The sequence below is a fragment of the Propithecus coquereli genome, unplaced genomic scaffold (genome assembly GCF_000956105.1).
Source record: "Propithecus coquereli isolate 6110/MARCELLA unplaced genomic scaffold, Pcoq_1.0 Scaffold5, whole genome shotgun sequence".
In the NCBI taxonomy this organism is placed as follows: domain Eukaryota; kingdom Metazoa; phylum Chordata; class Mammalia; order Primates; family Indriidae; genus Propithecus; species Propithecus coquereli.
In genome coordinates this window covers 678,519-693,380 of record NW_012150840.1, presented here as the reverse complement: position 1 = coordinate 693,380, position 14,862 = coordinate 678,519, and the positions used below count along the sequence as shown (strand labels likewise).

Here is a 14,862-nt window from a genome sequence, read left to right as displayed (position 1 = left end):
CCAGCTCCATTCATGGTAAGTGTCCTATACAGGTGTACTATCTTTCATACCACATTATTTAATATTACTGTACCTTTTCTATGCTTAAATGTATTTAGATATATAAATAATTACCTTCATGTTACAATTGCCTACACTATTCAGTACAGTAACATGCTGTATAGGTTTGTAGCCTAGGAGCAATAACCTATACGGTATATCGTAGAAGTGTATTATTATAATAGGCCACACCATCTAGGTTTGTGTAAGTGCACTCTATGATGTTCCCACAAGATGAAATTGCCTAATCACACATTTCTCAGAACGTATCCCCATTGCTAAGTGACGCACGAGCCTACATATTCAAAAAATCAAATGAAATCAATAAGAATGAGAAAGGAGAAAAACCTAACTACAGCAGAAAGAAAATGGAAACGAATGAATTTAAGTGTATTTCATACGGTTCCCATGACCATACTGAAAGGGGAGAAAAAAGAAGAAAGAACCAATCCAAGTCATTTATGAACACAGTTTTTGATTACATAATCCTCTTTCTGGAACAGAATGGTATGTGAGGAGGGGAATAGAAGGGAGAAGAAGTATGAATAAATGCTGAACTCTTTTTAGTAGGTTAGTTTTTAGCAGTGTTACATAAGAAGCAATTTTCAAACTCTTAGATTTAATATAGGACTGGGCAAATGAGGACATGTGCTGATGTGTTGGGAGTTAGGGTTCTCACCGTGAAAGAAGAGACGTACAAATACAGAATAGGGGAAGGCAAGGAAGAGTGTGGTAGGGAGGGAGTAGAATTCGAGGTATTGGTGTGAACTCATCACTTCTAAAATGTGTGCATGTATATGCACATTTTTGCACACACATAAATATGTGTGTAGGCATGTGTATTTGTTTTTACATGTTACATGTATATAAAGATGTATATATTTCTTCACTCTGTGTAAAGGGTCAGAAGCAAAGTTAATGTTGGTCTTTAATACCATTTCCCACTAAAAGGCATCAGTGATTCTTGGAGAAATGGTTGACTTTGAGGCTGGGGCAGGGTAGGTATAAGATAAATCTGGAACCTTTTGTTATGCCAGAAAGTTAGGAAATACTCTTTTTAAAAAATGACATAGACACAGAAGCAAGCTCTAGAAGGCCCCTCCTGGTCAAATCTGGAACAATTTGGGCATAAAAATAACTAAGTATAGTTATAAATTATAAACTGCTGGTGGAAAAAGATGGGAATACATGAGCGCATCCTGATAATAGGTAAATTATTTCATGGAGAAGGTGGGAGGGCTCTTGATTACAGTAGAATGCTGAGGACCAACTGGTCATTGTGGAGAGTGTTGGAGTTGAACAATCATCATTTACAACCATCATAGTAAAGACTGGTTCAGACAAGAATAAATAGTGGCTGCTAAATCCAGGGGAAATTTTACGTGATGAGCAGACCACTTAGTAATTGCAAGAGAGGAAAAAAAAACCCCTGTAATTATGCAGAGAAAAAATTGGGCAACACCTTGACGGAGTGATCAAAATGATGTCACCTGTGAAGGCCAGTTGAACACTGTGTGTCTCCAGATGAGATGCCCTGATACCACCTATGCATATTCCTGCTGAGAATGTATAACTGCAGTCTAATAAAAAGAAACATCAGACAAACACAAAAGGAAAATTAGAAGTAAAAAATGGTGACGACGGGACTTGTATTTCACAGCTCCTGGACTTTTTTCAGTCTTCAAAGACAGCAACCACACTGCTCTGACCTCTGCTCACATGCTCACATCTCGATCTCTAACTCTCACTCTCCTGTCCTTTTCTTGTAAGGCCCCATGGAATTATATTGGAACCACCTGGAACCTCCAGACTAATTCATCCTCCTATCTCAAGACCCTTCACTCAATCCCATCTGCAAAGCCCTCTTTGCCATGCGAGGTTACATATTCACAGGTTCTGGGGATTGGGACATGGACACCATTGGGGGGCCATTATCCCGCCTACCACAGGACTGTTCTTCAAAAATGCCAATGTTATGAAAAACAAAGAAAGGCCAGGAAGTACGAGAGGCTAAAGAAATATGACGATTAAATGCAATATCTGATTTCGATTAGATTTTTTTCTGGAGGGGGAATGGTATAAAGAACATTAATTATTATATAAACAGACAAAATTGGAACATGAATGGGATTATTAGATAAACATTTCAGTTTAAATTTATGAAGTTGATTCATGTACTGAAGTTATGTAAGAGCATATCTCTATTCTTAGGAAAGGCACTCTCAAGTGTTGAGGAATGAATGACCGTAATGTATGGAATTTACCCTCAAATGGTTCAGAAAAAAAAATTGTGTACTTGCATATACATAAAGAAAGTGAGAGAACAAATGATGGAGTAAATGGGGTGAAACTTAATAAGTGAATCTGGGAAAAGGGGTGTTCCTTGTTATTTATATTTTTGCAAATTTTTCTAAGTTTGAAATTATTTTCAAATAAAAATTTTTAAAAAATCATCTATCCAAACTGCCACTTAGTCCTGAACTTCAGACAAGGTCCCCGATGAGATGGGCACCCAGGCTTTGGGCATCTAGTCTAGAGGTGCGAGTTCCTCTAAGGAAGGGATTACTCAGTATCTTACGAGGCAACCTGCTTAATTGCTGGTTAGTGTTAGAAGTTTTAAAGTTCTCCGTGGGTTAAGAAAAATGAAATCAATTGGTTGCTGACTTTCACTCATTGGTCATATCCCTGCCTTCTGGGCAAATACAGAATAAGTTTTCTCTCTCTTTAAGTATTTGAGATCAGCTGTCATATCTTCTTAATTTATTTTACATGCTAAAAGTGTCTTGTCAGTGGATGCTTATGAGTCAGTTCACAAGCCTCCTTTCCTCACCAGCATGCATTTTCACTTGTCAGTGTTGCTCTTAAAATGCAGTGTCCATGAGAACACCACATGCCAGCTGTGTCCCCTCCAGGGAAGACAACAGTGGGCCCATCCATTTAGTTTGATTTGTTCTCTCCTCCTTTTCCAACCACACTCTTCCTAGGTCACCACAGTGGCTTCTACAGGGAAAAGCTGTGTTAATGATAGACATTGATTTTGTAATGAAATCAATGCATGTGGTTTGGATGCAATCCAGATGGGGCCCTGAGGATCATCGTTACCACAGTTACCTAGTAAAAGGAAACCCTGGAATGAGCTTTGTTACTGATGAAATGTAACGTGCTCTAAGCAATTGCCCTCCCACCTTTCCCCTTCCCGAACGGCTAGGGCAAGAAGCCCGGGTCCTTGGCTGTGGCTGATAAACAGAGTGATCAGAACAGTTTGTTTAGTTCTAGTTAGTAAGTCGGCTGCAGTGAATTCCCAGCACACAGGGACTGGGCGTCTCAGAGGCAGGACTGCAGCATCCTACAACGGGAAGTTTTAGAACCGCCCTGTCCAACTTCCACAATGGGAAGAGAAAGTGTTTGGGAGACTGACCTAGGGTCACGGCTCACGTCTGACAGCAATAAAGACAAGTCTGGAACTCAGAGCTCTTGGGTCCTAGTGTGTTGTCTAAGATGTTGGAGCAAGGGAACAGAACAGGCAGATGGGAATTTGGGAGTGCTCTTTGGTGGTGTGTACTTTTGTGACTGCAGGTAGTTTCAGGATTGGTCCGGGTTTCCTTTGCCACTGTCTAGTGAAGGAATAGTCCAGTGCCAATTGTCCTAGAGGCGTCACTTCTCCAGATCATGTGATAGAGGGTCCCTTCCCCATTGCATTAATCCTTTGGCAGTGAGCGGGTGAGATGGGGCCTGTGTGGCCCCACTCCTGGCAGTGCCTCTAGCAGACGTTGGAAGGTCATGCTTTTAGTGTGGTGAACGCACCAGCTATAAAAGCGTCAGGTCACTGAACAGCTGCTGCTCTTCAGGGTCAAATAGCTCACATTCAAGGCAATAGGAGAGACCTGTTTTCTGCAAATGGCATTTTAAGAGAATTCCTAATAATGAGGCCTTCTGATGGTAGAGTAACTAATGAAGCTGGCTGGAGGGAAGGAAGGAAAGGTGGGAGGGAAGAGGGGGAAGAACGGAAGGTCTAATGACAGCCGACTTGCAAAAACCATCTTAAACTGGAAATCCAAAAGGCTTATAGTCTGAACTGCCCAAGAGTAACTTGCTCACTAGTGACTAGCACTTTCTGTTGTTTCTACCCTCTGGCTTCTAAAGTAAACAGTTAAGAAATGGACTCAAAGCTCCTATTAATGTAAGAGAGTTAATCAGGAGGTTTTGGGAACTGGCCTGAAGAAGTCTGGAATGGTGACAGTGTGCATGAAAGTCCAAGGAAGTAGTATGAAAATCCACCCTATGGGGCTGTTTTGTAGAGATACATCCAGATGTAAATAAACTAGGGAAGTCAAAAGGGCATGAAAAGTTACCAAAGGCGATTTACCTGAGCTGGGAGGGTGGTGGGTATGTGCGAAGGAGCAAGATGGCTTAGCCTAATTTGTTGGGGAAGTTTCTTGGCCATGTATATGGGGACTTTTTTTAAAGTACATTTTATATTTTAGAGCAGTTTTAAGGTCACAGAAAAATTGAACAGAAGGTACATAGATTTCCCTTATACTCCTGGCTCCCCCGCAAATGTACGTCCTCCCCCATCATCAATACCCCACCATCAGAGTGACACATTTGTTCCAATTGATGAACCTACATTGACACATCTTTATCATCCAGAGTTCATAGTTTACATTAGGGTTAATTCTTGGTGTTATATATTTTATGGGTTTGGACAAATGCATTAATGTAACAACATGTGTCCACCATTATACTATCCCACAGAGGTTTCACTGCCCTAAAAACCCTCTGTGCTCTTCCTGTTTATCCCTTCCTCTCCCTGACCCTTGGCAACCACTGATCTTTTTATTGCCTCCATAGTGTTGCCTTTTCCAGAATGTCATATAACTGAAATCATACAGTATGTGGCCTTTCCCGATTGGCTTCTTTCACTTAGTAATATGCATTTCAGATTCCTCCACGTCTTTTCATGGCTTGATGGCTCCTTTCTTTTTAGCACTAAATAATATTCCATTGTCTGGATGTACCACAATTTGTTTATCAGTTCACCTACTGAAGGACATCTTGGTTACTTCCAAATTTTGGCAATAGTAAATAAAGCTGCTATAAATATCTGCATGCACATTTTTGTAAATTTTCAACTCATTTGGATAAATCACTGGATTGTATGGTAAGAGTATGTTTAATTTGGTGAGAAACTTCCAAACTGCCTTCCAAAGTGGCTGTACCAGTTTGAATTCCCATGAGCAACGAATGAGAGTTCTTGTTGTTCCACATCCTCACCAGCATTTGTTGTTGGAGTTGGGCCATTCTAACAGGTGTGTATGGTGTATGTAATTTGCATTTCCCTGATGACATATGTTATGGAGCACTTTCTCATATCCTTATTTGCTATCTGTATATCTTCTTTGGTGAAGTGTCTATTCAGATTTTTGGCTCATTTTTTAATCAGGTTGTTTGTATTCTCATTGTTGAGTTTTAAGAGTTCTTTGTACACTTCAGATAACAGTCCTTTATATCTGATAGGTATTTAGCAAATATTTTCTCTCAGTCTGTGGGAGAAGATCATTCTCTTTTTCATGTCTTTCATGGAGCATAAATTTTTAATTTTAATTAAGTCCAGATTATCAATTCTTTCTTTCTTGCACTGTGTCTTTGGAGTTTCATCTAAAAAGTCATTGCCAAACCTAACGTCATCTAGATTTTCTGTATTTTATCTCTAGGAGTTTTATCATTTTTTATTTTACATTTAAAAATCTGTGACTCATTTTGACTTAATTTTGTATAAAGAGTGTGAGGTCTCTGCCTAGCCTTTTTTTTTTTGCATGTGGATGTCCTGTTGCACCAGTGTCATATTTTGCTCTATTGTATTGCCTTTTCTCCTTTGTCAGTGACCAGTTGGCTCTATCTATGTGGTTCTATTTCCGGGCTCTCTACTTCATTAACTTCATTTGTCTGTTCTTTCACCAGTACCATCCTGTCTCAGTAACTGTAGCTTTATGTTATGTTTTGAAGTTGGGTAATGTCAGTCCTCCAAATTTGTTCTTCTCCTTCAGTATCGTGTTGATTATTTTGGGTCTTTTGCCTCTTCATATAAACTTTAGAATCAATTTGTCAATAAAAACAAAACAATGTGCTGGGATTTTGGTTGGGGTTGCATTGAATCTATAGATCGATTTGGGAAGATCTTGACAATATTGAGTCTTCCTACTCATGAACATGGACTGTCTCACCATTAATTTGGTTCTTCATTGATTTCTTTTATCAGTGTTTTGTGGTTTTCCTCATATAGATCTTGTATATTATTAGACCTATTTCTAAGTATTTCATGTTTGTGGTGCTAATGTGAATGATACTGTGTTTTTGATTTCAAATTCTTCTTGTTCATTGCTGGCATATAGGAAAGCAATTAACTTCTGTGTATTAACCTTGTAGGCTGCAACTTGATTTTTCTTGTTTAAGCTGCTATAGTCACTCCTTCCTGCCCTATGTTTGTCTTCCTGAGTCATTGCTCAGCATCACAATCACCTCCTTTTCAGGCACCCCCTCCCATCCTAGAAGAGTCAGGGTAGCCCACAATCTGATTAGCGCTGGGAAAGTTTCTCTACACTAGGGGTGGGGGTGAGGACATTAACAAGAAACGCTAACTATCACATGAGGGATTGCAGATTCTTTTGCCACAGAAATGTCCCCATATGACCATAATGGGTGTAAATGAGACAGGAGGATGGTACTCAAGTTCAGTACTAGAGAACTGTTTTCTTTTTTCTTCCTCCTCCCAGCAAAAGGAACCAAAAAGCAGACCAAACAAATGCTTTATTCAAAGAACATGGAAAAAAATCATACTTAGGAACCTTTCTTTTTCCCATGGGGAAATAAAAACATCAAGGTTTGATAAAAATAAGAATCTCCTTTGTCTGAAAACCCTGGTGTGCAATCCTGTGCTCATGTTGTTTGTTTGATACCATGGAAACACACAGTTGATTGCAGTAGATAAAAGCATGTCAGGGAAGAGACTAAAGGGCAGGTCTGATATTTTCCTCATGAGCCAGATAAAAAATACTTCTGATTGGTATTTGCTATGGAAAACACTAAATCCTTAAAAACAAGAAACTTTTTCCTCCATAGGCCCCAAACTCTCTCCAAGATAAAGAATTCATAGATATTAAGTCATCTCTTCATTATGGACTCAATAGGTTTTTAGAGTTGAGTAGAGTTCTTATTAATAGGGGAAAAGGGATATAGAGACTTAAAACAATATATAGACCACACATAGAAAATGAACACATAACTCAATATAGTGATGGTTTATAAATGACCCCGTACAAGAAGCCATATAACGCTGACTCTAAATCTCTCCACACACAGTCCAGTGGTTCTCAAAGCTAGTGTTTATGGAACTAAATGGTATCAAGTAGCTGTTAAGCCTTGGGAGTTCTTAATTTAGGTTTTCCACTTGATAGGAAACAGCTGATATTATTTAAAAAAAAAGTCTCACAGAAAGTTCTCCCTTCCAGACCTCAGCCTTTTGAACAGTCATGCACCACATAATGATGTTTTGGTGAACCATGAACCACATATACCATGGTGGTCCCATGCAATTATAATGGAACTGAAAAATTCCCTATTGTTTGTGTCCTAGGTATCATAAGGTCATAGCGCAATGCATTACTCATGTGTTTGTGCTGATGCTGGCATAAACAAACCTACTGCATTGCCAGTCATATAAAAATATAGCACATACACTTATGTACAGTACATAATACTTGATAATAATGACTATGTTGCTGGTTTATGTATTTATACTACTATACATTTTATTGTTATTTTAGAGTATACTTCTTTTACTTATTAAAACAAAGTTGGTTGGATGTGGTGGCTTACACCCATAATCCCAGCAATTTGAGAGGCCGACGAGGGAAGATCATTTGAGGCCAGGAGTTTGAGACCAGCCTGGGCAACATAGTGAGACCCCATCTCTGTAAAAAATAAAAAACTTAGCTGGGCATGGTAGCATGGCCCTGCAGTGCCAGCTATTCAGGAGGCTGAGGTGGGAGGATCACTTGAGCCCAGGATTCAAGGCTGCAATATGCTATGATCGCACAACTGCACTCCAGCCTGGGCAACAGAGCAAGACTCTTGTCTCTTAAAAAAAAAAAAAATTACCTGTGAAACATCCTCAGGTAGGTCCTTCAGGAGGTATTCCAGAAGAAAGCATTGTTGTCATAGGAGATAACAGCTCCATACGTGTCACTGCCCCTGAAGACCTTCCAGTGGGACAAGACGTGGATGTGGGAGACAGTGATATTGATGATCCGGACTCTGTGTAGGCCTAAGATAATGTCTGTTTGTGTTTTAGTTTTTAACAAAAAAGTTTAAAAAGTAAAAAAATTAAAAATTCTAAAAATAGAAAAAAGTGCTTACAAAATGATATAAAGTCTTTGTAAAACTGTATAATGTGTTTGAGCTAAGTATTATTATAAAAGTCAAAAGTTAATAATGTAATTACTGAGAAAAAAGTTAACTCACAAAGTTTATAAAGTAAAAAATTACACTCAGCTAAGGTTAGCTTATTACATTTTTAAATAAATTTAGTGTAGCCTAAGTGTACAGTGTTTATAAAGTGTACAGTAGTGTACCGTGATGTCCTAGGCCTTCACATTCACTCACCACTCACTCACTGACTCACCCAGAGCAAATTCCTGTCCTGCAAGCTTCATTCATGGTTAAGTGCCCTATACAGGTATAGCAGTTTTTATCTTTTCTATGGTATTTTTGCTTCGTCTTTTCTCTACTTAGATATGTTTAGATACACAAATACTTACCATTGTGTTACAATTGCCTACTGTATTCAGTACAGTAACATGCTGCACAGGTTTGTAGCCTAGCAGCACTAGACTGTACCATCTAGGTCTGTGTAAATACACTCTATGATGTTCACACAGTGATGAATTATCTAATGATGCCATTTCTCAGAATGTATCCCTGTTGTTAATTGTGTCTAAACTTCAGTAGTTTTATAAAGATTGTCCCTTTGTCTCACAGAAACCCATGTTAAGTTACAGAAAAGGGGCAAAGTTCTGGATAGGTCATATAGCTTAGACCTCCCCCCAGCCTCTCCACACACTCACCTGTGGTGAGAAGTACATTTCCCCCAGTGATGAGTTTTTTGGGGAAAGCTGAAGACACCAAAGTAAATGTAATGATCTGAAAGTTTCATGTTCCCCCCTCCTCTATCAATACACCAAGGGTAACTGAGGGTCTGGGGCTTCTGTACATAGCTCCACAGTCAAATGTAACATAGGCAATGGTTCGCTTACTTTGTAGGATGGAATATAACATTTGCCTAACACATAGAAGAGTCTATCTGAATGTCAGCTTCAGAGAACGTTGTAGCCTTTGGATACAGTTATCCACTGACAGGATGAAAAACAAGATGGTAGGCAGTTATAAGATCATGAGTCCATTCCAAATACCAGAAGAATTAGTGTGGGAGCACTTAGGGAGTCTGTCAACCACTGGGACAGTTTGTTTTCGGCCTGACCTTAAATTGAGTTGAGGGTGGCTAGGCAGCCAGGGATGTAGGACAAAGGGAAAACCTTCAACTTTCAGAGGATATTTACAAAACACATTTCTTGATCTGTATGGGTGACACTTCCCATGTTGACCTATAACAAAAACTCATTTTTAAAAAGGAAATGCTTCAAAACGAAAAGGGTTTTGATTCTGGAGACTAGAGATTCTTTTGTAGACTCTAGTTGAATAATTTCACTAGTAGCTCTACCATATGTAACACGAAACTGAATAACTAATACATAAACCAAGTATAGAAAGAGGTGGCATATGGTAGCCTTCTAGGTCCAGCATATACAAAATTAAAAATATGTATATATTTCTGATTTAGTGAACAATCTGTAATATTTAAATTCAATGGTGGAAAGTTCCAAGAAGCTTGATGATGTTCACAAAAAAATATATGTACACCCAATGAATTCATCTCTTTATTGCATATTGCTATTTTTAAAAAAATGTACAGTCTCATAACACATACAACATCCTTTTTCTCGGTACTATCTAACAACAGTCTTGCACCTAAAGACTAAGTGGTTCCAACTACTAAACTAATAAGATACAAGACATATAATTAAGTTTACAAATTATAATGCTTTTTCTTTTTGGCATTAATTTAAAAAAACAAACAAAAAACTTTAAAATACACACCCAAGAGAGAAAAGTGGCTACTTACACCAGCACCAATCTAAAAGTAGTTTTTTTGTTGTTTTTTTTTTTCTTCTCAACAATGGCACATGAAATTACCTGCACACAGTTTTCAGGGAAAAGAACCAAACGTGGACATGACAAGGGAGGCCTACCAGGATGGCCGTTATCAAAAAGAGGATGATTTAAGAAGGGCAAGAGGGACATGCTACACAAACTTGCTCCTTTATGTGACTCTTCCTCCACATGTCTATTCCTTAAACTGTAAGACAAAGCCATTTTCAAAATACAGTTTCAAAATTGAGCCAGACCAAATTTTTCCTGCTTTAAGTAGAAAAGAATATACATAGAGGCACTTTAGTTAAGGAATAGACAAAACCATCATTATATTCCACTCCTCATCTCTAATCCTTTTTGAGCCAAGTCTCCGTCTGCACCTTTAACCAGTGTATGTGCAGACCTCGGTTAACTAGGAGTTGGGGGAGTGTGACCTCTGCTTTGTATTTATGACCGCTTTATTTGCTAGGAGTTGTTTATGCCCATATAACGTGTAGAAAGTCACTAATTTTGCAATGAGAAACAAAATGTAAAACCACAGCTCTTGACAACTCTTAGAGCACTATTTCACAGCTTTCACTTAGCACAGATACCTTGCCGTCTGCACTAAGCATTATAGTTTATAGAAATTAGTTTTAAATAGCATGATTCCTGTACAGTGCGCACATTGGCATTCTATTCATCCCTTAATATCCCCATTACTGCATAAGCTCCGTGGGGGCAGGGACTCTGTCTTGCTTACCATTGTAGCCCTACTATGCCTGGTACACAGTAGGTGCTTAATAAATATTTGTTAATTGAAAAACTCAATTTAGTGAGTAAATAATCTAGTGCAACAGGACAAACTACTCTTTCCACAGGAAACCCAACCACAACAGGATTGATGGAAAGAAAAAACATTAGAATCCCCCCCAACTACAAATAAATAAAGCAAAGCAAAAAAAAAAAAAAAAAGTAACAGTCCTCTTTATATATCATATAATTTAAGGATATTAAGAGTTGGTAGGTTAATGGTAAGCATCTATATTTTATTTTCTAATGTTCATTGTTTTTATTTATTTCTCCCTGAGAGCTTTATTTTTTGGACTGAAATTTTACAGGTAGCTTTACTGACACACAATTTAAAATGACAACATATAAACAACAAACCACTTCAAATATACTTAGAGATAAATAGATCTGGGCATATCTGCGTTGTTGACATTTTGTGCATTCTCTAAGTGTCTTTTCTTCCAGACCTATATTTACAGAAGATGCAGTTTGTCCTACAAAACAGAAAATAGAAAATACAACAACAACAAAAAGGCACCCCATTAAAAAAATTTTTTTTAAAGAATCTTTATCCCTTCAGAGAATTCTACCTTTAAGTCTTGGGTGGGATATTTTATTTTTAAGGTTTATATATCTATATCGTTAGAACAAGAAGCACATTCTGGTAATCTTTTTCTTTAACAAGAGCGTGGACTGCATGAAGATAGTGTTCTTTCCAAAAGCAATTTAAAGAAGTCATCAAGAGTACTTGGCAGGGAACTCGATGAAATTAGGGGAAAAAAAAAATCTATGTCCAAGTTTTAAATATACAGAAAAATTCTGATTGACATTCTACATAATTCACATTGTGTGCAAGATGTCCTTAATAAACATTTACAGACTGTATCCCCACACCAACGTCAGAAATTCTAAGCTGGTCCTATCGATTACTGATGCGATGCAACCGCATCACATTGTCAACTATCAAAAACCATTTTAAATCTACATTTTTCCAACTCCAGTTCCACCAATGAAAATAATTTCAGAGTATACCAAGCTTGGAAACCATAAAATATTCTGCAAGTCTTTTCTTTTCTTTTTTTTATACTCTAGGGAATGTCTCTGTCATCTCTTTCAGGAGATAGTATTGTGCTTCTGAACAGTCACGGTGTTCAGGGAGAGAAAATGAGCCACACTCAATGTGAACGCATACACAAAGGGTTTCTGAGCACATACATTAACAAAATTTTGTAGCTATACATATAGGTCTCCAGACAACACTCAGACTTCTATATACACTTTTTAATACATATATATACACACGCATACATTTACATACACACATTCACTCACAGATGAGGGAAGAAATTGCCACCGTTTGGATTGCAAGGCAGTGTAATGAAAAGTTCTAGTCACTTCAAAGGGCTACTAATGAGCTTTCTAGAAAAGTATTCATGGAAAATTAGAAATTAAGTTTTGTGACTGGTCTCTCTCGGCTGCTGTCTGTCATCTGGTTGGTAATGCGTTTGCGATTCCGTTTCAATTTGGAAAGGTCTTTGTCAAACACTTCTCCTGAGCGTAATGCTGAAACGAGGTCATCGAACTCTCCGCTTTCTTCACTATTCTCTTTTGCTTTTCTCATTTTACGTTCCCTTTCACGTTGTTCTTTGAGCTGCAAACATAAAGGAACCTTTTAGAGAAGCGTCAACATACTGCATTTTGTTTTCAGTGGAGAGGAACTCTGTGAAACGTGGTAATGCTCCGGTCTCACCAAGCTACGCTCATCCACAGTTGCTGACTCCCTCAGTGTCACAACCAAGGGGTAACTGGGACATGAGGTCTCCATCATGGAAGCGATGAACGGTGACAAAAAATTAGCACTGCTTTGTGGTTAGACTCTCATCATCTAGATTCTAGGTAAACCTCCTGATATTCTAGTTAAAATGAGAGCAACTGAGGTAATCTGCTTTTATGATGGAAAACGTTATCACTATTAAATAGACCTCAAATACTGGTTTCTTTATGGTACAGAGAGACTAAAGCAGATGGTCATCAGGCCACTTTCCTTACATCAAAGGCTTAGCTTGTGTCTGCTGTGGATGCTGGAACCTGCTGCACAAGAGCTACTGTTGTTAAAAGCCAAATAATACATACATGTTATAGAAAATTTGGACAATTCAGATAAATGAAAGGGGAAAAGAAAGCATCTTTAATTCTACTACCAAGAGATAACCACCGTGAAATTTTGGGGGTTTATGCCACCACTATTATTTTCTATACATATTTATGCTTATTTAAAAAAATAAATAAAAAAATTTAAAAAAGATTTCATGTAGAAATCATTTTGTAAGCTTTCTTATACCATTAAATATTCTTTGAAGTCATGTCTTTTAAGGACTACATAAATACTCCGTTATGTAGCTGTTACATCATTTAGCACTAATGCCCTATTGGTAAACATTTAGGTTGTGTCCAGCTTGCAGCTATTATAAAGAATGTTGCCCTCTTTGTGCAAATTTATGATTCTTTCTTTAAAATAATTTTTAAGAAATGGAATTCCAGATTAAAGGATGTGGATACATTTTCAAAGGCTTTGGCTATATACTGTCGAATTGGCCAAGAGGAACTTGCTACTACTTTAAACCCCCAGCAGCATTCTAGAGAGTACGCTGCTGTCTTCCTCCTTGCCAGCACATCAGAGTGCTACCTAAAAACCCCTTGGCGGGGTTGCAGCTGTAGAACTTCCTGGAGGAGGAACTAGCCAGTCAGTCATCCTCTTACCTGAGCTTCCATGCGAGCTCGACGCTCTTCTTCTTCCTTCCTCTTTCTCATGTTTTCATTCTCTTGCTTGGCTTCTGACACAGCTTGAAGAAACTGATCAAAAATGCCAAAGAACTCATCTGGCTGTATTTTGCCAGCCTCTTCCCCAAAATGCTTCACTGCTTTAGTAAACTGGAAAAAACAAAGTTTTAAGAAGTTCGGTATTCCAAGAGAATTCCACGATTAAATATAAATCTCTTTAGAAGAATAAAGCTCAAACTGAGTCAGCTTTTTTTTTTCTCTCTCTTTAAGAGATGGGTCTTGCTATGTTTCCCAGGCTGGAGTGCAGTGGCTGTTCACAGGTGTGATCGTGGTGCACTACAGCCTTGAAATCCTGGGCTCCAGCGATCCTCCTGCTTCTCACCCTTCCAAGTAGCTGAGTCAAATATAACTTGCTGGATTTTAGTGAGCCTATATTTATCTTCAGCTGCTGAACATGTCTACTAATCATTTCTAAAGCAAAAATTGTAATACTCCTCAACTTTTGAAACCATTTATTCCTTTCTACCTCATTTACCCTTAACATCTATGATGACTTCCTATACTTTTTATTAACTAAACAGTAGTAAAAACAAGGAAGCAAAATATTATAAGACAGAGCACCCAAAACATAAAACTAATAGCAACCTCAGCAGGGGTAGGGAAACTTCTACTTTCAAATTTTCTTTGAAGTAGTTTAATATCATTTATTGGTGCCATATGGTTAATATCGAAAGCAAATGGGAGCCAGTGCTTCTTAGCTATTTTTCCTAATCATAGGTAATGCTGGTGCTGTTAGGCTACTTCCTGGGCCTCAATTAGAAAACTGTAACTGGTTAGGAAATTGTTAATGCAACTCAGAATGTATGACTGAGAGTATAATTTTATTCCAAACCTTTTGTTTTAGAACATTTTTTCAATGCCAATCTTTTTAAACAGCCAAAATGCAAAATATTAAGGGAGAGTTTTTAAAAATTAAATAAAAATATATGTGTATAGGACCCAGTA

At 38.0% G+C, this 14,862-nt stretch overlaps 1 protein-coding gene across 1 annotated transcript in view; it reads right to left on the bottom strand.

The window, feature by feature from the left end:
• Positions 1–10,009: 10,009 nt before the first annotated feature.
• DAAM1 (dishevelled associated activator of morphogenesis 1) overlaps positions 10,010–14,862 on the bottom strand; it is a 175,077-nt gene continuing 170,224 nt past the window's right edge. The window contains exons 24-25 of the mRNA XM_012656261.1: positions 13,837–14,007; positions 10,010–12,727 (exon numbers count right to left, since the gene is read on the bottom strand). Of these exons, the coding sequence (XP_012511715.1) occupies positions 12,518–12,727; positions 13,837–14,007 (381 nt within the window). The 3' untranslated portion in view covers positions 10,010–12,517. The remainder of the gene's footprint in view (positions 12,728–13,836; positions 14,008–14,862) is intronic.